The sequence below is a fragment of the Mobula hypostoma genome, chromosome 8, assembly GCF_963921235.1.
Source record: "Mobula hypostoma chromosome 8, sMobHyp1.1, whole genome shotgun sequence".
Classification (NCBI taxonomy): domain Eukaryota; kingdom Metazoa; phylum Chordata; class Chondrichthyes; order Myliobatiformes; family Myliobatidae; genus Mobula; species Mobula hypostoma.
Window position 1 is genome coordinate 28,230,331 of NC_086104.1, and position 22,310 is coordinate 28,252,640.

Consider the following 22,310-nt stretch of genomic DNA (forward strand, 5'->3'; position numbering starts at 1 on the left):
TGGAATTTAAACTGCAAACCTTGACACATAAATAGCAAGTAGTTGGAAACGGAAAGTAAGATTGATGGGAAGCCTGCTTCTGTACGGGCTGCCAGATGGGTTTAGGTGACCTTCCTCAGTTCATTCTGTAGATAGCTGCAAGATGCAGTTGTGGTTCACAGGAGGTGCAAGCAGTAAATACATAATGGAATGAATAGAGGGTGCTCAGGAAGACTGCTTTGTCCTGGACTATGTCAGGCTTCCTAACATTTCTAGCTTGGAGCACAGACTCCTTCGTTATCTGAGAGACAGCAAATAGACTACTGTGCAGGAATCAGCAAGCAACCCCGTTTCCAACCTTAGGGAAAGACATTAAAGCAGCCAGTAAAGGTAGCTGTGTCTGCTGCCTGCAAGAATTGCCTTCAGGAATATTCTGGAGCTGAAATGTTTGCCTTTAGCAATGTAAACCACCTACCTTTGTGCTTCCTATGACTTAAGGCAGCTGGAGAATTTTCACATCCAATACCAGCTGTGGTTCACTCTGGCTCCATTGGGCCATACACTGGTTCTGTTCATTACCAAGAAAGCATTTAACAGAGTTAGGTGGCTGCAAAAATTGACCAGGATTGAATTCTTTTTGAGAGGGAAAAAGGGTGTAATGGGAACAGACTTGTAAAACATTTTTAAAATTATGAAGGTTGGGTATGTAAAAATACCTTCTACTTGTGGATGATTACAAACTAAACATTGTAACTGCTGGAAACACACAGTAGATTAAGCAATGATTTTGGACAGAGAAATTTTTAGATCAATAACCTTTCATCAGAACCGATTTGCACATTGGCATATAAAGATGGTCACAGCAAAAGGATACGTGGGACAGAAATGCATGGAAGTCATTGACTGAGACAGACTAGATGATCAAATGACCCCTTTCCATTTTATGAATCAAATGGATTCTTGGTGTGTCATAGCAGTAGAGCACTATAGCACAGAAAAAGGCCCTTTGGCCCATCTAGTCTTTTCCAAACTGTTCCGTCTATTTCTATAGACCCACTCCCAGACCACAGTCTCCATCCATGTACTTATCCGTACTTCTCCTAAATGTTGCAATCAAACGCACATCCGCTAACAGCTCAACCACACTCGCACCACCCTCTGAGAAAGAAGTTCTCCCTTAAATATTTCATCTTTCACCCTTAAACTATGACCTCTAGTTGTAGTTTCACCCAAACTTGGTGGAAAAAGCCTGTTTGCATTACCCTATCTATGCCCCTCATAATTTTATATACTTCTATTAAATCTTTCCTCATTCTCCTAGGGAATAAAATCCTAACCTATTTATTCATTCCCTATAACTCAGGTCTTCAAGTCCTGGCAGCATCCTTGTAAATTTTCTCTGCACTCTTTCAATCTTATTTACTTCTTTCCTGTAGGTGGGTGACCAGAACTGCACACAAGACTTCAATTTACATCTCACTAACATCTTGTACAACTTCAACATAACATCCCAACTCCTGTACTCAGTACATTATGAAGGCCAATGAGCCAAAAGCTTGCTTTACAACCTCATCTACCTGTGACGTCACTTTCAAGGAATTATAGATCTGTATTCCCAGGTCCCTCTGTTGTACCATACTCCGCCGTGTCCTACCGCTCGTTATCCTGATTTGTCCTCCTAAGTTGCAATGCCTCACATTCCGGCTGCTCACCCTCCACCTTAAGAATGCTATGGACTCTATCCAAGGTGCCCCTGACACTAGTACCTGGGAGACAACTTCCAATCCAGGAATCTTATTCTCATCCCCTAGCCAATGAATTTTCTGTAACTGCCGCTTGCCTCTTCTCACCCCTTTCCTCCTGAATCTCAGAGTCCGAATTAGTGCAAGAGATTTTTCTGCTGTGGCTTTCCTCTGCCAGGTGTCCTCCTGATAGCATCCAAAACAATATATTTATCTTTCATGGTATTATACTTGAGGGCACAACCTGAAAACGGCCTAATTCTGCTGCTATTCAGGGGAACAGCCAAAGGTGTATCCTGCACGAGCTGCCCATCTGCTTTCCCTCTGCTGACAGTCACCCAGTTTCTTGTGTCCTGCACTTTGGGTGTAACTACCTCCCTGTATTTCCTGTCAATCAACCCCTCCATCTCCCAAATGAACTAATCGTTATCCAGCTCTATCTCCACTGCTGTAACAGTCTATAAGAATCTGCAGCTGGATGCACTTATATGAAGGTGTTATCGTCACAGACACTGGAGGTTTCCCTGTCTTCCCACATCCTGCAAGATGTCCTGACTATCATTCCCACTGCTCTAACAGTGAAATAAGAAAGAAGCTTGCCTCTGCCTCTCCTCACTGAAGCCTCTTGAACCAAAGCTTCAAGCTCTCCATTCTAACCCTGGTCTACATACAATGACTGCTCCATTTAAACCTTACTCTTTTTTTTAATTGGCCTTCACAAGTTCCTAATAATTCAAATGACCTCAAGCTCTGCAGAAGGACCTGACAACCCTTGCCCACTTTTTACATCTGGTGCTAAAATCCATAAGCAGAAGCTTATGTGATCTTAAGTTCTGCAGAGAAGATTATGGCAACTATTTTTAACACCTCTCGCAATTTTTAATGGTATTGTTAATGGACACCCAATTCAAAGTTAATTTATTATCAAAGTATGTATACATTGTACAAACTTAGGATTCATCCCCTAACAGGTAGCTATGAAACCCAAAAGAACCTGTATGTGTTTTTTTTCTCTGAATATTGGGTGTTTGACGGTCTTTCATATTTATCTAAATATATAATATTTTAGACTCTCAGTTCAGCACAGAGCTAAGTCATGGAGCAGTGATCTGAACTGGTCTGTTCCTCACCTCTGGTCCTGACACCCTGATCTTTTCAAACGGGCCTGGTGCTTAAATCAATGTCTAAACATCAGGTTCAATCACCTTTATGCTATGAGGCCGAGGCCGAGACCCCCCCCCACCTCAATTCAGCCTGTAACCAGCCTTTCCAATTCAGCCCTGTGCTTGAGTCTCTGTCCAAACATCGAGTTCAGTCGAATCAGTATGCTAAAGCACCTCGCTACCTCGAGTCAGCTCATAACTGACCTTGCAGGTTCAGCACAACACTTAAGACAATCAAACCTCAAGTCTTCCTCACTCTCAGCGACAGGCCCACTGTCTCACTCGGTTCTGCCACATCAAACTGCCTCCAAGTCCAAAGGGACGGTACCGACTATCGCTTGCCATGGTTGTTTGCCAGAAAAAGAGTGATTAACAAAGTATTTAGTTTTTTACCTTGTTTCATCGGCCACCAGCCAGAAGTCACTGAGATTCACCAGCGTCATCTTAAACTGGAAACCACTATCACTATCACTCCTTGGCCATACAAATCAAAATTACTTCCATTGTAATGGTTCTAAGTTCTTTCAGTCATCTCTACAAAACCTTTATAAAATTCTCACCTCCACTTCAGGTCTTCCAGTACTGACAACTGCTTTCAGTTGAAAGGGCAGAAGTATGTGCCCCAGAATAATTCAGTTTCCAATTCTGCAGCATTTGGCTTTTGGTTAATGAGCTGCATGTGGACAGCAATATGTTGACATGCCTGTGTGTTTTTCTTCGTTATGGAGGAATGAAAGATGATGTCAGCATCAGTCGGGGCTGAGAATTGACCCAATCCAGGACTCACTGGGTCACCATGACATTGGACTCATCATCTTCATTTGACAGTGCTACAGGCCAGGCCGCAAAGCCTTATTCCAAGGAACAGAAAATCAATCATATTGATATTGCTCTGGTGCATTACCTGCTTGTGGTTAGAGTGAATTGAAGCAGTTTATTGATGTACAATTCTGTTAGTAAAATTGCATTCTTTTTTTTATCTTGCACTTTCACAGCCGTCTGTACCAGTCCGCGACAATTCAATTTGCTGGTCTATCCGGTTGTTCATTTTTTGTTTGTGTGGTAGATCCTTTGCATTCAACCAGCTCTGTCCACAAATCTAGGCCAAGGATCATCTGATGAATGAAAAGATGTTTGGATCAATAACCCACAGCGGGACTCTCCAACATATTTCTGCTGGAATACAGCCAATTGTTTGTTGCTCCAGAAGTCAGCATCTGCAGTCTCCTGCGTCTCAACAGGCAGCACACATTGTTTAATCATCTCTCCTTTCATACAACTTTGACGCATCTATTCTTGCCACCAACTTTGAAGAAAAGCTGTTACCAAATGCCCCTCCCCTTTTCTGATGCTAGTTGCTTTCAGCCAGCAGTTCAGGGAGATCTATAGAACCACAGAACATTACAGCACAGAAACAGGCCTTTTGGCCCTTCTTGGCTGTGCTGAACCATTTTTCTGCCTAGTCCCACCGACCTGCACCTGGACCATATCCCTCCATACACCTCTCATCCATGTACCTGTCCAAGTTTTTCTTAGATGTTAAAAGTAAGCCCGCATTTACCACTTCATCTGGCAGCTCATTCCACACTCTGTGTGAAGAAGCCCCCCCCCCCAATGTTCCCTTTAACTTTCCCCCCTTCACCCTTAACCCATGTCCTCTGGTTTTTTTCTCCCCTAGCCTCAGTGGAAAAAGCCTGCTTCCATTCATTCTATCTATACCCATCATAATTTTATATACCTCCATCAAATCTCCCCTCATTCTTCTACGCTCCAGGGAATAAAGTCCTAACCTATTTAACCTTTCTCTGTAACTCAGTTTCTCAAGTCCCAGCAACATCCTTTAAACCTTCTCTGCACTCTTTCAACCTTATTAATATCCTTCCTGTAATTTGGTGACCAAAACTGTACACAATACTCCAAATTCAGCCTCATCAATGCCTTATACAACCATAACATTTCAACTCCTTATACTCAATACTTTGATTTATAAAGGCCAATGTACCAAAAGCTCTCTTTACAACCCTATCTACCTGTGACGGCACTTAGCACATAGCAGCAGTGATGTCATCAAGAAAGTCGAGTGGTCGATCTCATTAAAGAATTCTCGAAGACCGCAAGCCAGGAAGGACGGAATACAGTAGAGTGCAGGAACAGGCTACTCAGCCCACAATAATGTGCCAAACTAGCTAAAAAGCAAATCAAACATACCATAACACTAATCCCTCCCTACCTACACAATGTCCATATCACTCCATCTTCCATATATCCATGCGCCTATTCACATGTCCTTTAAAAGCCTCTAACGTATTTGTCTCTACCCCCATACCAGGCAGTGCATTCCAGTCATCTACGACTCTGCCCCTCACATCCCCCTTGAACCCACCCCGTCTCTCCTTCTATGCTTGCCCTCTAGTATTAGACACTTCAACCCTGGGAAACAGATACTCTGTCCATTCTATCTCTGCCTCTCATAATCTTGTAAACCTCTATCAGAACTCCTCCCAGCCTCTGATGCTCCAGAGAAAACAGCCCAGGTTTATCAGGTCTCTTGTGATAGCACATGCTCTCTAAACCAGGCAACATGCTGGTGAACCTCTTCTGCACCTTCTCCAAAGCCTCAGTATCTTCCCAGTCATGGGGCAACCAGAGCTGTAGACAATACTTCAGATGTGGCCTAACCAGAGTTTTATCAAGTCTTTTGAACTCAGTGCCTTGACTAATAAAAGTAAACATTCTATAAGCTGCCTTAACCACCTTATCAACGTGCTATGAAGATGGATCCCAAGATGTCTCTGCTTAACAGCACGGTTCAGGTCCTCGCCTTTAACAGTGTACAGTCCCCTTGCATTTGCTCTACTGAGGTGCAACACCTCACATTTATCTGGATTAAACTCCATCTTCCATTTCTCAGCACATATCTGCAACTGATCTATACCATGCTGTTTTCTTTGCTAGTCTTATACATTACCCACAACTCCACCAACCTTGCTATGATCTGCAAATTAACTAACCCACCCAGCTACCTTTTCATCCAGGTCATTTATACACATTACAGCAGAGGTCCCAGCACAGATCCCTGTGGAACTCCACTAATTACAGAGCTCCAATTTGAACATAGAACATAGAATAGTACAGCACATTACAGGCCCTTCGGCCCACAATGTTGTGCCGACCCTCAAACCCTGCCTCCCATATAACCCCCCATCTTAAATTCCTCCATGTACCTGTCTAGTAGTCTCTTAAACTTCACTAGTGTATCTTCCTCCACCACTGACTCAGGCAATGCATTCCATGCACCAACCACGCTCTGAGTAAAAAACGTTCCTCTAATATCCCCCTTGAACTTCCCACCCCCTACCTGCAAGCCATGTCCTCTTGTATTGAGCAGTGGTGCCCTGGGGAAGAGGCACTGGCTATCCACTCTATCTATTCCACTTATTATCTTGTACACCTCTATCATGTCTCCTTTCATCCTCCTCCTCTCCAAAGAGTAAAGCCCTAGCTCCCTTAATCTCTGATCATAATGCATACTCTCTAATCCAGGCAGCATCCTGATAAATCTCCTCTGTACCCTTTCCAATGCTTCCACATCCTTCCTATAGTGAGGCGACCAGAACTGGACACAGTACTCCAAGTGTGGTCTAACCAGAGTTTTTTAGAGCTGCATCATTACCTCGCAACTCCTAAACTCTATCCCTCGACTTATGAAAGCTAACACTCCATAAGCTTTCTTAACTACCCTATCTACCTGAGGCAACTTTCAGGGATCTGTGGACATGTACCCCGAGATCCCTCTGCTCGTCCACACTACCAAGTATCCTGCCATTTACTTTGTACTCTGCCTTGGAGTTTGTCGTTCCAAAGTGTACCACCTCACACTTCTCCGAGTTGAACTCCACCTGCCACTTCTTAGCCCACTTCTGCAACCTATCAATGTCTCTCTGCAATCTTTGACAATCCTCTACACTATCTACAACACCACCAACCTTTGTGTCATCTGCAAACTTGCCAACCCACCCTTCTACCCCCACATCCAGGTCATTAATAAAAATTACAAAAAGTAGAGGTCCCAGAACAGATCCTTGTGGGACACCACTAGTCACAATCCTCCAATCTGAATGTACTCCCTCCACCACGACCCTCTGCCTTCTGCAGGCAAGCCAATTCTGAATCCACCTGGCCAAACTTCCCTGGATCCCATGCCTTCTGACTTTCTGAATAAGCCTACCATGTGGAACCTTGTTAAATGCCTTACTAAAATCCATATAGATCACATCCACTGCACTACCCTCATCTATATGCCTGGTCACCTCCTCAAAGGATTCTATTAGGCTTGTTAGACACGATCTGCCCTTCACAAAGCCATGCTGACTGTCCCTGATCAGACCATGATTCTCTGAATGCCCATAGATCCTATCTCTAAGAATCTTTTCCAACAGCTTTCCCATCACAGATGTAAGGCTCACTGGTCTATAATTACCCGCACTATCCCTACTAACTTTTTTGAACAAGGGGACAACATTTGCCTCTCTCCAATCCTCTGGTACCATTCCCGTGGACAACAAGGACAGAAAGATCCTAGCCATAGGCTCAGCAATCTCTTCCCTCGCCTCGTGGAGCAGCCAGGGGAATATTCCGTCAGGCCCCGGGGACTTATCTGTCCTAATGTGTTTTAACAACTCCAACACCTCCTCTCCCTTAATATCAACATGACTTGAATAAGTCCCTTCAACCACTATTCTCTGTCTTCTATGTGCAATCAATTCCTGAATCCAAACAGCCAATTCACTGTGTTGATCCTATGTATTTTAATATTCTGGGTTAGCATCCCAAGAGGGACTTTGTCAAACAGCTTACTAAAATCCATGTAGACGAAGTCCACTGCCCTACCCTCATCAATCTCTGTCGACACCTTGTCAAAAAACCTCAATCAAGTTAGAAGGCACGACCAGGCACACACAAAGCCGTGCTGGCTCTCCTTAATTAGGCCATGGGTTTCCAAATGCTCATATATCCTATCCCTAAGAATTTTCTCCAACAATTTCCCAACAACTGATGTGAGTCTCACCAGTCTATAGTTCCCAGGATTTTCCCTTGTTGTCTTCTTAAATAGGGGTACAACATTAGCTACTTGCCAGTCCTCTGGGACCTCACCTGTGGCTAGGGTGGACATGATGATACAGATCAAGGGCCCAATAATCTTGTGTCTTGCCTCCTTCAATAACCTGGGCTAAATCCCATGAGGTCCTGGGAACTTATCCACCTTAATATTCATTAGGAAGTCCAACATTTCCTCTTACTCGTCCTCTAAACAGCTTAATGTATTTATACACTTAACACTGATCTCCTGGTCCTCCATATCCTTTTCCTTGGTAAATACTGAAACAAAGAACTCATTAACAATCTCACTCACATTCTCTGCATCCAAGTAAATGTTATCCTCTTTACCCTTGAGCCATCCCACCCTCTCCCTATTTATCCTCTTATTCTTGATGTATGTATAGAATGACAGGATTTACCTTGATCTTACTTGCCTCTCCTGGTTTTCCTGATTCCCTTCTTTCATTATTTTCTGGCTTCTTTACACTACTTGTGTGTTTCATTTGATCCTGACTTCCAAAGCTTTACATACTTTTCCTTTTTTCTTCTTGACTAAATTGGTCACCTCTCTGGACATCCTGGGTTCTCTTATCTTTCCATCCCTGCCCTTCCTTCTACCATACCTTTCCTGGACACTGTGCCATTGATCTTTAAACACCCTCCAAATGTCTGATGTGGACTTGCCAGAGAAAAGGTGTTGCAAATTAACTCTTCTTAGATCCTGCCTAATGCCCTTGTAATCTGCCTAGTCCATTTTAAAAACCCTCCCACAAGGACCATACTTACCTTTACCTATAACTATCCTGAAAGATGAGGAGTTGTCTTCACTGTTCCCTAACTGTCCATCCAGTGAAAGGTCAGTCACCTGGCTAGGCTCATTACCCAACATCAGATCCAGTATGACCCCTCCTCTCCATGGACCATCCACATATTGATTTAAGAAACCTTCCTGGATCTATATAACAAATTCAGTCCCATCTAAGTCCCTTGCACTAAGAAGGTCCCAGTTTACATTCAGGAAGTTGAAATCCCCCATGACAACAACCCTATTTTTTTGTTTTTTTTACACGTTTCCTTAATCTGATTACATATCTGTTCCTCAAAGTCCCAGTCCTTCCCTTACTAATCTGGGCTCCAGTTCCCAGCACCCTGCAAAACTAGTTTAAGCTCTCCCAAGTAGCATCTGTAAACCTCACAGCTGGAATATTGGTTCCCCTGCAGTTCAGGTGCAACCTGTCCCTATTGTACAGGTCACCACTTCACCAGAAAAAGGTCCAACGATGCAAGAACCTGAAACCCTGTCCACTGAACCATCTCTGTAACCCCTCACTCATCAATGCAATCACCCCATTCCTACCTGCACTAGCCCATGGCACAGGGAGTAATCTGGGGATTATAATCTCCGAGCTCCTTCATTTTGGCCTCTTTCCTAACTCTACATGTTCACTACATAGGAACTCTTCCCCTTTTCTGCCTATGCCACAGGTGGCAGTACGCACTTGGTTGTTTCCCCTCCCCCTTGAGGATATCCTGCAGTCGCTCAGATACTCTGGCAGCCAAGAGGCAACACACCATCCTGGTGTCCCTTTTGTGGCCACAGAAGGTCCTTTCTGTCCCACTAACTATCAAGTCCCCTATAACTACCACACTGCCTGATATTACCCTTTGCCATGGAGACTCCGAGCCAGCCACAGTCCCTCAGGTCTGGCGGCTGCTGCTGCTATGATTTGCCCAGCAGTACCCAAAGGGGTATAGTCGTCTTAACTTTATTGGATATTGCTTAATTTTTAACAAATGTTTTCTACATGTATGATATGGATATTTAGGGGTATAATGTTAAGGTGATTGAAGGAAATATAGGAGGGATGTTAGAGATTTTTTACACAGACCGTGGTGGGTGCATAGAATGCCTTTCCAGGGGTGGTGGTACAAGCAGATATGTTAGGGGCATGTAAGAAACTCTTAGATAGGCACATGAGTGATAGAAAAATGGAGAGCTATATAGGAGGGAAGGGTTAGATTGATCTCAGAATGAGTTAAAAGGTCAGCACAGCATTGTGGGCCGAAGGGCCTGTTCTGTGCTGTAATGCTCTATATTCTGTATTCAAATAAATATTGTGCCACAGGTATGATTAAGGTAGAAATAGGAATATTACAGTCCTCTCTGAAGGGCAAATATTTCACACAAATATGGTCAGTCGAAGGAATCAACTTCCAGAGGAAGTGAATGAGGCAGGTACATTTAACAACATTTAAAAGGCACTTACACCGATACAAGGAAGTTTTAGAGGGATGTGAGCCAAGTATAGGCAAATGGGAATCTCAGTTAGCATGGTACTGTTGGGCCAAAAGGCTTGTCTGCAGACTGTATGACTCTATTATAAACTCTTCGAAAGAAAATGTAGAATTTGATAGGTAAGAAATGTTTAACAGTGAGAATGATAAACCACTTACAAAAGAGTTTTTTTTAGTTTAGTAAGTTTACAACTCCATTTAAAAACTCAATTAGACATCATACAGAAAACCCTAACATTTTCAGGGTATTTTGCCAAAAAAAGGAAGCAATTTTGTGAATTCAAAAGAGTTGAATAATTTACTTCTATTCTAGTGAAGGTCACAAACCGGTGCAGCAGAAAACATGCACAGAAGTCTGTGAGTTGTTTTTTTTTTCTGTTGTGTGCTGTAATGACAGTGAATGCCAATGTTTTGCAATCAATATAGTGAAAATGAAATCAGGCCATCGTCGTCAGATGTGACACGTTAATTGTTTAATTCGTGCACCAATTTAGTGGTGATTGTTTGCCATGTGTGATTTAGTATGTAGGCCAGATAAATGTTCAGCACATGGTCAGCACAAACATAATGGGCTGAAGGGCCTGTTCCTGTGCTGTACCGTCCTATGTTTATGTAGTGGCTGATTTTGATGGTCTTGTAACACAGTTACATGGCCACTAATAAATTCCAAAACGTATATTGTGATGTTTACCCACCATTGCACAATGCAACTGTAATCTTTCAAAATTCATGATGACACAGGGGGATGTGTACTTTAGTTCTTCCCTTCTCTATCATGAAAAATGTAAATCTACAGACTGGCTGCTTATTGTGAACTGAAGGACACTCACAGCTGTACCAGGTTTTTAATAAATTGTTGGCATTTGAGCTTCCATAAACTTATGCGCCAGGTCTCATTATTTTTTTGGCTTCCAGCATGGTTTAATACAACTAATGGGTTTCCCAATGTGATTCATCTGAACACTGTGAAAGTGAAGTACTTGTGGGCAAATGTCAGAGGATTTGGTTGGCTTAGAGATGCTTTAGAATGCTTCCAACAGTGTCTGTGCACCTGCAGAAAGAGGTGACTTTCCAAAGGCTCCTTTTTCTGATGGAATCTGGGGCAGCCAATTTATACTGTATACGAAAAATTGACTAACCACACTAACATATGATTCATTAAAGCAGCAGTCGCCGTGTTATAGCCCATAAATTTAACTGGGCAGCACATTTTTTTAAGATGCTAAGTGGCCTATTAAATTTCTCAAAATGATGGGCAGGAACTATCAAGCCCGAATTGGGACTCCAGCCTTATCTGGAAAAGCAACAAACACAATTGTTTAGACCTTTGCCTGTTGCAAATAAGCTAATGCTTCCTCCAGGCCACATCGTCAGGAATTGCTGTTATTAAAAAAAGCTTCTGGCAGTTTGCGTGCATGCTAGGAAACCAGATCTGGAAACTGCCTGCAGTCTGTATGTTGCCAGAAGGAAAAGAAATATGTTGACCCTGCTCCTAAGCATATGGGCTAGTTTTCTGTTTCAGTCACTGGTGCATTGAAATCTTCATGGTCCCACTTCCAAACCAAGCAGCCAACTCCAGTCACCGTCCCCTCCTCAACTATCCATCATTCCACTTTCGCCACCACTCTCTGGCATCCCTGTTATAAGTGATCAAGCAATTCTAATCAATGATCAATCTATTCCAATCACCTAAAATGAACATCTGGGTTCCAGAGATGATGAGAAAGTTTGGCAATCAGAAAATCTCAAGCTAGTGCGGTAGAGAATTTCATCGACCAGAGTTTAAGATATTATTTAAACTGTAAAAAAAAGGTAACTTGCAAAGCAAATAAACTCCATATTTTGCTGTTTACAAAGTTATCAATATTGTCCCTCTGCTGCTAAGCCTAGAATTTATTCAGTGCATTGTGAATGGCATGGACGTAAGATTCTGAGTACGTGTCCATAATGACTTCTCAGTTAGCTTCAGTTACAAAACTGCAAGTCATCTGTCCTCCAAATATTTTGGATGCAGTCTGGTGGGGAGAAAGCAATTATTCAATGTCATGGTTAAACAAATCAAAGAAAGATCACTGATTATTTTGCATGAAATGTTAACTCTATTTCTCTCTCTCCAGGCAAGGCATGACTTATTGATTGTTTCCAGCACTTTCTGTTTTTACTTAAAATCTCTGGTATATTCACTAAAGTTATCGAATTTGGTTGTTGCTGATTCTGGAAACTTGCTATACCTGAAGTGGCCACTATGTTTGTCTTACAATGACTGTATTAAGTCCTGAATTACACATGAAACACAGGAAGGATAAGCTCTTATTTTAATGTTCGATGTAATAATTAACATAATGTTTTACGTGCACACATCAATTATTATTTTATATAAATATGGAAACTTTTTTCTGCTTTAAGGTTTTATGTACAGAGAGCAAAAGGATGAGCTTCAAAACTCCAAATGTTATGCTTATTTTAAATGGATTCCCATAAATAGTTTCCGACTATTTGCATTCAATCCTGACAAAATTCAATCAAAAGGAACCTTGTACTGAGGGAGAATACTTATTGTTATATAGTACAATTTGTTTATCAGCAAAGGAGGAGCTGCATGCAAACAGTGCTTAAAAAGATAAGCCAAGATTGCCAATTTGTCTCCAAAATCATTCTCAGGGGAACTTCTTCAACTGTGCACATACTCATCTCCACACCTGTCAGTAACTAGCTATGTACCACAATGCCTAAACCATTTCTCCCCACCTCCCCCTCGCAAACAGATTTACTGCTTAGAGTAGCTAAAAGTATTGGAGTTGAGAACTCAGTGAGAGTAGTGAGAAACAGGAGCTGTCTTGGATGGGATGCTACATTGAAATAAGTACCCTGGCTATGGTAAACAAATCTAATAACCTACCAAAGGTACCAATTATTTTTATTAATTTCTCTTCTTTTTCTTTCAGGTCATTTTCTGTTCCTCAACACCAGAGAGACACAGACAACCGACTTCAATGAGTTGAGAAGTATGATTTTTCCATCTCCTATTAGGAATGCTCCCTGTGAGGCAAGTACACTGCTTCTATTTTACTTGAAATTTGAAATGGAAGAATCACCCTAACCAATTCTATTTCCATTATTTTCACATTGGAATCCATAATTAGTCACCTTTTTGGCCAAGTATCTAATGAATGTAGTCTTCTTGTTAAGCTGTCAGAAGAATCTTTAATGTCAGAAATTTCAGTAGTTTAGCCATTACAGCAGTTTTCAGCCAGGTATTTGGTACATAATATGAGGGGGAGGGGAGGGAACATCGACTCAGACCATGAGAGGCCTGCGTCGGGCATTTTCATACCTTATAAGGCGCAGATTGAAAGTCTGTGTGGGGTGCCACTCCTCGCCCAGACTAGAGCAATGTGTGATTAAGTGCCTTGCTCAAGGGCACAAGCACGCTGTCACAGCTGAGGCTCGAACTAGGGACCTTGAGATAACTAGACGAACGCCTTAACCACTTGGCCATGTGCCCAACACTAATATGAAGCTTCTGTTAAAGTATTATAAAGTTCAGGATCTGAATATGTGCAGTGCAGTTGAATAGAAACATAGAAATCTACAGCACATTACAGGCCCTTCAGCCCACAATATTGTGCCGACCATGTAACCTACTCTAGAAACTGCCTAGAATTTCCCTACCGCATAGCCCTCTATTTTTCTAAGCTCCATGTACCTATCTAAGAGTCTCTTAAAAGACTCTATTGTATCTGCCTCTACCACCTTCGCTGGCAGTGCATTCCATGCACCCAATACTCTCTGTGTGGAAAAACTTACCTCTGACGTGTCCCTCTTGCCCCTACTTCTGAGCACCTTAAAACTGTGCCCCCTCATGTTAGCCATTTTCAGCCCTGGGAAAAAAAGCCTCTGACTATCCACCCAATCAATGCTTCCCATCATCTTATACACCTCTATCAGGTCACCTCTCATCCTCCGTCACTCCAAGGAGAAAAGGCCAAGTTCACTCAACATATTCTCTTGAGGCAAGCTCCCCAATCCAGGCAACAACCTTGTAATTCTCCTCTGCACTCTCTCTACAGTATGGTTGTGTAAATGGGGCTCTCATTCCTAACTGTTCCCTTTCTTTGCATACCTGATCAATCCAGCAGATATCATGTGGAAATAAAACCTATTCCAACTTTTTTTTATTTTGTTGGTCTTGGATTAAATCACAGTTCAGTATGTTTGCACTATCTTCACTATATTGCATGTTGGGTATATCTGGGAACTGGTCATCCATCCAAGAAGTACTCCTCAAGACTTCATTGATATTCTGTACCTAATAAAGTGCCAACTGTGTGTATGTTTGTGGTCTACTGCTGTAGCCCATCCACTTCATGTTTTGACATTTTATGTATTCCAAAATGTTCTTCTACACACAACTGTTGTAATGCATGATTATTAGTCACTGTCGACTTCCTGTCAGCTTGAAGCAGTCTAGCCATTCTCCTCCGACCTCTCTCGTTAACAAGGCGTTTTCACCCACAGAACTGCCACTCACTGCATGTTTTCTTTAGGTTTTTTTTGTACCATTCTCTATAAAGTTTCCTTATTATTGATATAAGGCTCACAGGCTCAACACATGAGGCTGCAGACGCTGTAACCCTTGAGCAATGCAAACAAAATGCTGAGGGAACTCTAAGTCAGGCGGCATCTACGTAGGTGAATAAACAGTCAATGTTTCTGGCCGAGACCTTTTATCAGAATTGGGTTTATTATCACTGGCATGTGACGTGAAATTTGTTAACTTAGTAGCAGCAGTTCAATGCAATACATAATCTGGCAGAGAAAAAAAATAATAAATACTATAAAAAAAAAATAAGTATATCAATTACATATATTGAATAGATTTTTTAAATGTGCAAAAACAGAAATACTGTATATTTAACAAAAAAGTGAGGTAGTGTCCAAAGATTCAATGCCCATTTAGGAATCGGATGGCAGAGGGGAAGAAGCTGTTCCTGAATCGCTGAGTGTGTGCCTTCAGGCTTCTGCACCTCCTACCTGATGGTAACGGTGAGAAAAGGGCATGCCCTGGGTGCTTGAGGTCCTTAATAATGGACACTGCCTTTCTGAGATACCGTTCCCTAAAGATGTCCTGGTAATTTGTAGGCTAGTACCCAAGATGGAGCTGACTAGATTGACAACTTTCTGCAGCTTCTTTAGGTCCTGTGCAGTAGCTCCTCCATACCAGACAATGATGCAGCCTGTCAGAATGCTGTCTATGCTATAACTACAGAAGTTTTTGAATGCATTTGTTGGCATGCCAAATCTCTTCAAATTCCTAAAAAAAGTATAGCCGCTGTCTTGCCTTCTTTATAACTACATCAATATGTTGGGACCAGGTTAGATCCTCAGAGATCTTGACACCCAGGAACTTGAAACTGCTCACTCTCTCCACTTCTAATCCTTCTATGAGGATTGGTATGTGTTCCTTCGTCTTCCTGTGTATATAGAGAGTAGAGCAGTGGGCTAAGCATGCACCCATGAGGTGCACCAGCATTGATCGTCAGCGAGTAGGATACGTTATCACCAATCTGCACAGATTGTGGTCTTCCGTTAGGAATTCGAGGATCCAATTGCAGAGGGAGGTACAGAGGCCCACGTCCGCAACTTCTGAATCAGGATTGTGGGAATGATGGTATTAAATGCTGAGCTATGGTCAATGAACAGCATCCTGACGTAGGTGTTTGTGTTGTCCAGGTGGTCTAAAGCCATGTGGAGAGCCATTGAGATTGCGTCTGCCATTGACATATTGTGGTGATAGGCAAATTGTGATGGGTCCAGGTCCTTGCTGAGGCAAGAGTTCAGTCTGGTCATGACCAACCTCTTAAAGCATTTCATAGTCATAGTCATACTTTATTGATCCCAGGGGAAATTCCCTGTCACTGACATCACTGTCGATGTGAGTGCTACCGGGTGATGGTCATTAAGGCAGCTCACTTTATTCTTCTTAGGCACTGGTATAATTGTTGCCTTTTTGAAGCGTGGGATCTTCTTCCCATTGCAGTGAGAGGTTGAACCTTTGACTGTTTATTTCACTCCATAGGTGCCGCCTGACATGCTGATTTCCTCCAGCATTTTGAGCATGTTGTTGAAGCCTGTAATTTCTTGACTATCCTTATCAATGTTGTTGAATGTGTGAACAATGTTATCCACCTTCGGGTATTCTGATACCCCACCCATAGCTAAAGATGATGCAGACATCACCAGTAGAACCCCAGCTGTCTCATCCCTTGTTTGTCATAACATGCTGGGATAGATTCAGCAAGCCCTAGGGATCTGTCATGTCCATCAAAATTCCTAGTCCTTCCTCTCTCCTGGTACACACGTGTTCCAGACTATCAGTGTACATCTCCCCTAACTCTTCATCATCCCCCTCCTTCTCCCTGGTGAATATTGATGCAAAGTATTTATTCAGGGCATCACATGTTCACGGGCTCCATTCGGTGACTTCATTTATGGTCCCTCAGCTGAACTGCTCTTTCTTTGGCTACCCTCTTGCTTCTAACATGTTGGTAATAGGTTTTCAAGTTCCCTTTAGTTCTGTTGGCCAGACTACTTCATATCCCTTTTTTGCTCTCCTAACCTTTTTCTTAAGATCTCTCCCACATTCTCTATAAGCCTCAATGGATTCGGTTGATAATAATAAGCTTTTTATTTTTCATGAAAATACCTTCTATTTCCCTTGTTAACCAAAGTTTGCTAATCCTGTCTTTGCTTCTTATCCTTAGAGGGATGTGCTAACTCTTACTATTTCACTACTAAATGCCTCTGACTTATCAAATGTTGTTTTTCTTCCAGCAGCTGGTCCCAATCTACTTTTAGCAGTTCTGTCTTGTACTATTAAAGTCAGTCCTTCTCTAATTTAAAACCTTAACTCTCAGTCTAACTATATTCTTTCCCATGGCGACTTTAAAACTTACAGATTTATCTTCACTGGTCACAAAGGATTCCTCCACAGACACTTCCACCACTTGCCAATCATCATTCCCAAAAGCAAGTTTGAGTATAGCCCCTTGCCTAGTAGAACTCTCTGCATATTACATTTCACAAATTCTACCCTAGCTTAGCCCTTATACTTTGACAATTTCAGTCAAAAACGGGAAATTAAAATCATACACTGCTCTAATTTGCCCGTTCCTCAAGGGCACCCTCTCTGAGTACGGCTGAAATGCTCTCTCTGATCATTAATGCAACTCCTCCTCCCATTGTGATATCTCCTTCTGCCTTGCCTGAAATTGCGATACCCAGGAGCAGTGAGCTGCCATTCCTGCTCTTCCCATATTTCCGCGATTGCACAATACCACAATCCCATGTTCCCAGCTCATCCATCCTACCTGCAAAGTCTCCCCTACATTAAAGTAAATGCAGTTAAGTCCTTTATTCTTGGGCCACCTATCTCCGCCCACTAGATTACCTTGCTCCATTTATTACCTATGCTTTTCTCTCAGGTTGGGACCCAGCCCTTGCATCATTCCTTTAAACCAACCTGAGCAGCACTGGAAAAACTCCTTGCCAGGATATTGGTCTCCTCCAGTTTACGCACAAGCTGTCTGTGGTAAACCATATGCGGAACTATAATATAATCAAATTTCTCCAAAAAAATTCCATGCATTTAATCTCACACCTTGTTTGCAGAAAAAGATCTTGAACAAAATGAGTATTGCACAAGTCCATACTTTACACTCAGTGCCTGCTGTACATAATAAAATAGTCACTGAGTGTATATCTGTGACCTTCTGCTGCTGTAGCCTATCCACTTCAAGGTTCGACATGCTGCTTCAGAGATGCTCGTCTGCACACCACTGTTGTAACATGTATTTATTGTGTTACTGTTGCATTCCTGTCAGCTTGAACCAGTCAGGCCATTCTCCGCTGACCTCTCTCATTAACAAGGCATTTTTGTCCACAGAACTGCTGCTCACTGGATGTTTCGTGTTTTTCGCACTGTTCTCTGTAAACTCTAGAGACTGTTGTGCACAAAAATCCCAGAAGATCAGCAGTTTCTCAAAGTACCCCATCCGATACCAGTAATCATTCCATGGTCAAAGTCACTAAGATCCCATTTCTTCCCCATTCTGCTGTTTAGTCTGAACAACAACTGAACTTCTTGACCATGCCTGCATGTTTTTATGAATTTAGTTGCTGCTACATGATTGGCTGATTAGATATTTGCATTACCAAGCAGCAATGCCTAATAAAGTTGCCAATAAGTGTATTTTACAGTAACATTACCATAGACTTACCTACATGAGTCTCTTTGAGCCTTTGAGTCAAGGCTTTCAGTTATCTCAAAAGCCTGGGATTTGACACTATATTCTGCCTAGTTACCAACTTCACCTGAGTATTCAGAGAACATCTAAAAATTCAGCAATTGATTCTTCAATTGCAACATCTTTCAGGCTCCTTGAGTGCCCAAACGTCTATATTTGTGTTGAAGAGAACTTGAAAATGAAATGAAGCTTCATTGATGCTGAAATTATTTATATGCTTTCAGAAACCATTACTGTAAACTTGCATTTCCCTGAGTGAGCACAAATCAGGGAAAAAGAATGGGCAGCTGTAATTAACATCACAGGCAAAATATCAATTTAATTACATAACAGAAAAATGCAATTATGATTTTTATCATATCACTTATTACTGAGGCTTTTTGCAAAGGCAAACCAAGCTGAAATTTGGAAATTCAGTAAAGAAGAACAGACATAATTCATCTATTTTTTTAAGACTTGCTCTTAAGAAACTAATGTCTAGGCACCTGTAGAGACCAAGTTTGGCAAGTGCAGATATTGTTCATCTTCATCTGTTCATATACACACACTGGCCTCTTCAATTGGTACACCTGTACTCCTGCTCATTAATGCAAATATCTAATCAGCCAATCAGGTGGCAGCAACTCAATGCATAAAACCATGCAGGCAAGGTCCAGACCTTCAGTTGTTCAAGCCACAAACATCAGAATGGGGAAGAAATGTGACCTAAGTGACTTCCACAATGGAATGATTTTTGAGTATCTCAGAAACTGCTAAGCTCCTGGGATTTTCATGCACAACAGTCCCTAGAGTTTATAGAGAATGGTGCGTTAAACACAAAACCACAAGTGAGCAGCAGTTCTGTGGGCAATAACAGCTTGTTAATGAAAGTGGTCAGAGGAGAATGGCTAAACTGGTTCAAGCTGACCAGGAAGATGACAGCAAATCAAATGACTATGACTATGTGTAACAACAGTGCTGTGCAGAAGAGCATATCCGAACGCACAACACATAGAACCTTAAATTGGATCAGTTACAGCAGCAGAAGACCATGAACATACACTCAGTGGCAATTTATAGGGTACAGAATATCAATGAACTCTTAGTGTTTCTTGCTTGAGGAGTACTTCTTCAATGAATGACCAGTTCCTGGAATATACCCTGGTCAAACCCCACTTGGAGTACTGCGCTCATTTCTGGTCACCTCACTACAGGAAGGATGTGGAAATTATTGAAAGGGTGCAGAGGAGATTTACAAGAATGTTGCCTGGATTAGGGAGCATGCCTTACAAGAATAGGTTGAGTGAACTTGGCCTTTTCTCCTTGGAGCGGTGGAGGATGAGAGGTGACCTGATAGAGGTGCATAAGATGATGACAGGTATTGATCGCGTGGATAGTCAGAGGCTTTTTCCCAGGGCTAAAATGGCTAACACGAGGGCACAATGTTAAGGTGCTTGGAAATAGGTACAGAGGAGATGTCAGGGGTAAGTTTTTTTACACAGAGAGTGGTGAGTGCGTGGAATGGGCTACTGGCGACGGTGGTGGAGGCAGATACGATAGGGTCTTTCAAGAGACTCCTGGATAGGTTCATGGAGCTTAGAAAAATAGAGGGCTATGGGTAACCCTAGGTAATTTCTAAAGTAAGTACATGTTCAGCACAGCATTGTGGGCCGAAGGGCTTGTATTGTGCTGTAGGTTTTCTATATTAAGCAATATAGTGAATATTACAAAGAACTACGAGCTGAAATTTTAATTGATCTAACCAGGTCAACTGGTAAAATGCAAAAACAAAATCTAGAAAGTAAATTACCCCATTTTTAGTTTCATTAGAGGCAAATTGAGAAACAGGTAGGCTTTCCAATGGTGAATCATTTAAATAGTATCCTGAAATGACCAAGCTTCCCAATCCTCTGGAAGCCTTGCTGCAGAAAGCAGGAAAGAAGGATTAAATCTAGTGAGCTGGTAGGAGAAGCAGCAGCATTTCTCTCGGTCCCAGCAAACCCCATGCCCATCTTCCCATTCTTGCAGCTTTCCACTCGCCCATCACCATCACCAGAATCCAATGTGATGCATCTCTTCCTGCCCTTCCCATCCCCCACACCCACTGCTCTAAAACTGTGCAGCTCACAAAGGTGTCTCGCCATCAGTTTTTTTAAATGAATAAAAATTTTCAGCACAGGAATGAGCAGAGAACACTGACCCGCTAAACAGCTTTGGGTATCTGACATTCCTGTGAGCTGCCAAGTACTGTTATTCTAGAGCCAAGAATATAAATCAGACAAACTTCTAAATATGCAAGAGATAAACAACTGTGACAGACAAAAGGTATTTGTTGCCCGAGCATATGAATCCTTAATGCACAGATATAAATTAATAACTCGGAATGCCTAATAGACTGTTTACTTTTATTTCAGATACTTGTTCAAAGCCTTGGTCAGTCAGTCAGTGCAATGAAACATCGCACTGCTGTGAAGTTATATTCAATAATGCAAAACATTAAAAAAATATACTTTGCCTCATGGCATTTCAGGAAATGTCACTTGCACATGGAGAACACAGGGGAAATAAACAGAAGCTGCAAAATTGTGCAATCTCTTCATTTATTATTTTCATGTTAAATCTGGGGGCTTAATGAAGTCAAGACATGACATAGCTGCAGGCTCTTCTCTTTGATAAGTGCAGCCATTCACTGAACTGGAGCACTGCAGAGATAGAGAAACATGGCTCGGTTTCCTCATCTTGCGTCTTCCCGCACCAGCAGTGCACCTATTCCCTTGGTGCAACTGATTGCAAATCATCCCTGTGGTGCGTCAGTAGCTTAACAAGGTGGTACGCCAGTGTTGCACTAATGAGGTTAACATCTGAAGTGGCATCTTCAGCACATTAATGCTCACAGTAAGCACACACTTCAGAATCAAGTTCACCCAGGCAACCTGTTCATATTCTATACCTTCACAGTATGGTCCAGGTCAATTTTGACCCGGCCCAAGAATCCCCTCATAACAAGCGTCTATACCAAATTTTGAACCATAGATCTATTTAGAATGTATAAATAGCCTATCTGATATTAATAAATGGGTGATCAATCTTTAATTAATGTTTCAGAGATCTAAAATCCATTTCAATGGATGCCGGTCAAATTTGACCCAGAACAGCCTCAATGTACAAAAATTTGTAGCACCTGTACAAAAGTATAAAATTTTTAAATATTTTCATTTTTGCGTATTTTGGGTCACTTTAGGAAAAGTCATCAGATTTTGGCTAAAAAAAATGGCATTTAGGGTGTTTTTACTGCTGTCAAATGTCAAAATGGGTCAAATTTGACCCGAACAGTATGTAAGGGTTAAATATCACTGGCCTATGTCATGAAATTTGTTGTCCTTGTGCAGCAATATCCAGTGGTTAAATTAAATAAGTAGTGCAAAAATTAAAACAAATAAAAAGTAGTGAATTAGTGTCCATGGGTTCAATGTCCATACAGAAATAGGATGGCAGAAGGGAAGAAGCTGTTCCTGAATCGTTGAGTGTGTGCCTTCAGGCTCGTAACCTGAGCCTTCAGTCTCAGGACAGATCATAACCAACCTCAGGTTCGCTGAGAACATTGAGCTGGCAGGAAGTGAGGATGAATTGGCCTACCTTGTGAACCATTTGGATGATATGTCTATTAGATATGGCATGGAGATCAGTGCAGAGAAAACCAAGCTGACAAGAAAGGGTGAGGAGCCAATCACAACAAAAATACACTC

The 22,310-nt window shown here is 42.0% G+C and overlaps 1 protein-coding gene across 3 annotated transcripts in view; it reads left to right on the plus strand.

The window, feature by feature from the left end:
- LOC134350426 (ALK tyrosine kinase receptor-like) overlaps nt 1-22,310 on the plus strand; it is a 1,308,522-nt gene that overhangs the window by 941,598 nt on the left and 344,614 nt on the right. For all 3 annotated transcript variants that reach the window (XM_063055604.1, XM_063055603.1, XM_063055605.1), the window contains exon 8: nt 13,225-13,325. In XM_063055604.1, coding sequence (XP_062911674.1) covers nt 13,225-13,325 — 101 coding nt within the window. The remainder of the gene's footprint in view (nt 1-13,224; nt 13,326-22,310) is intronic.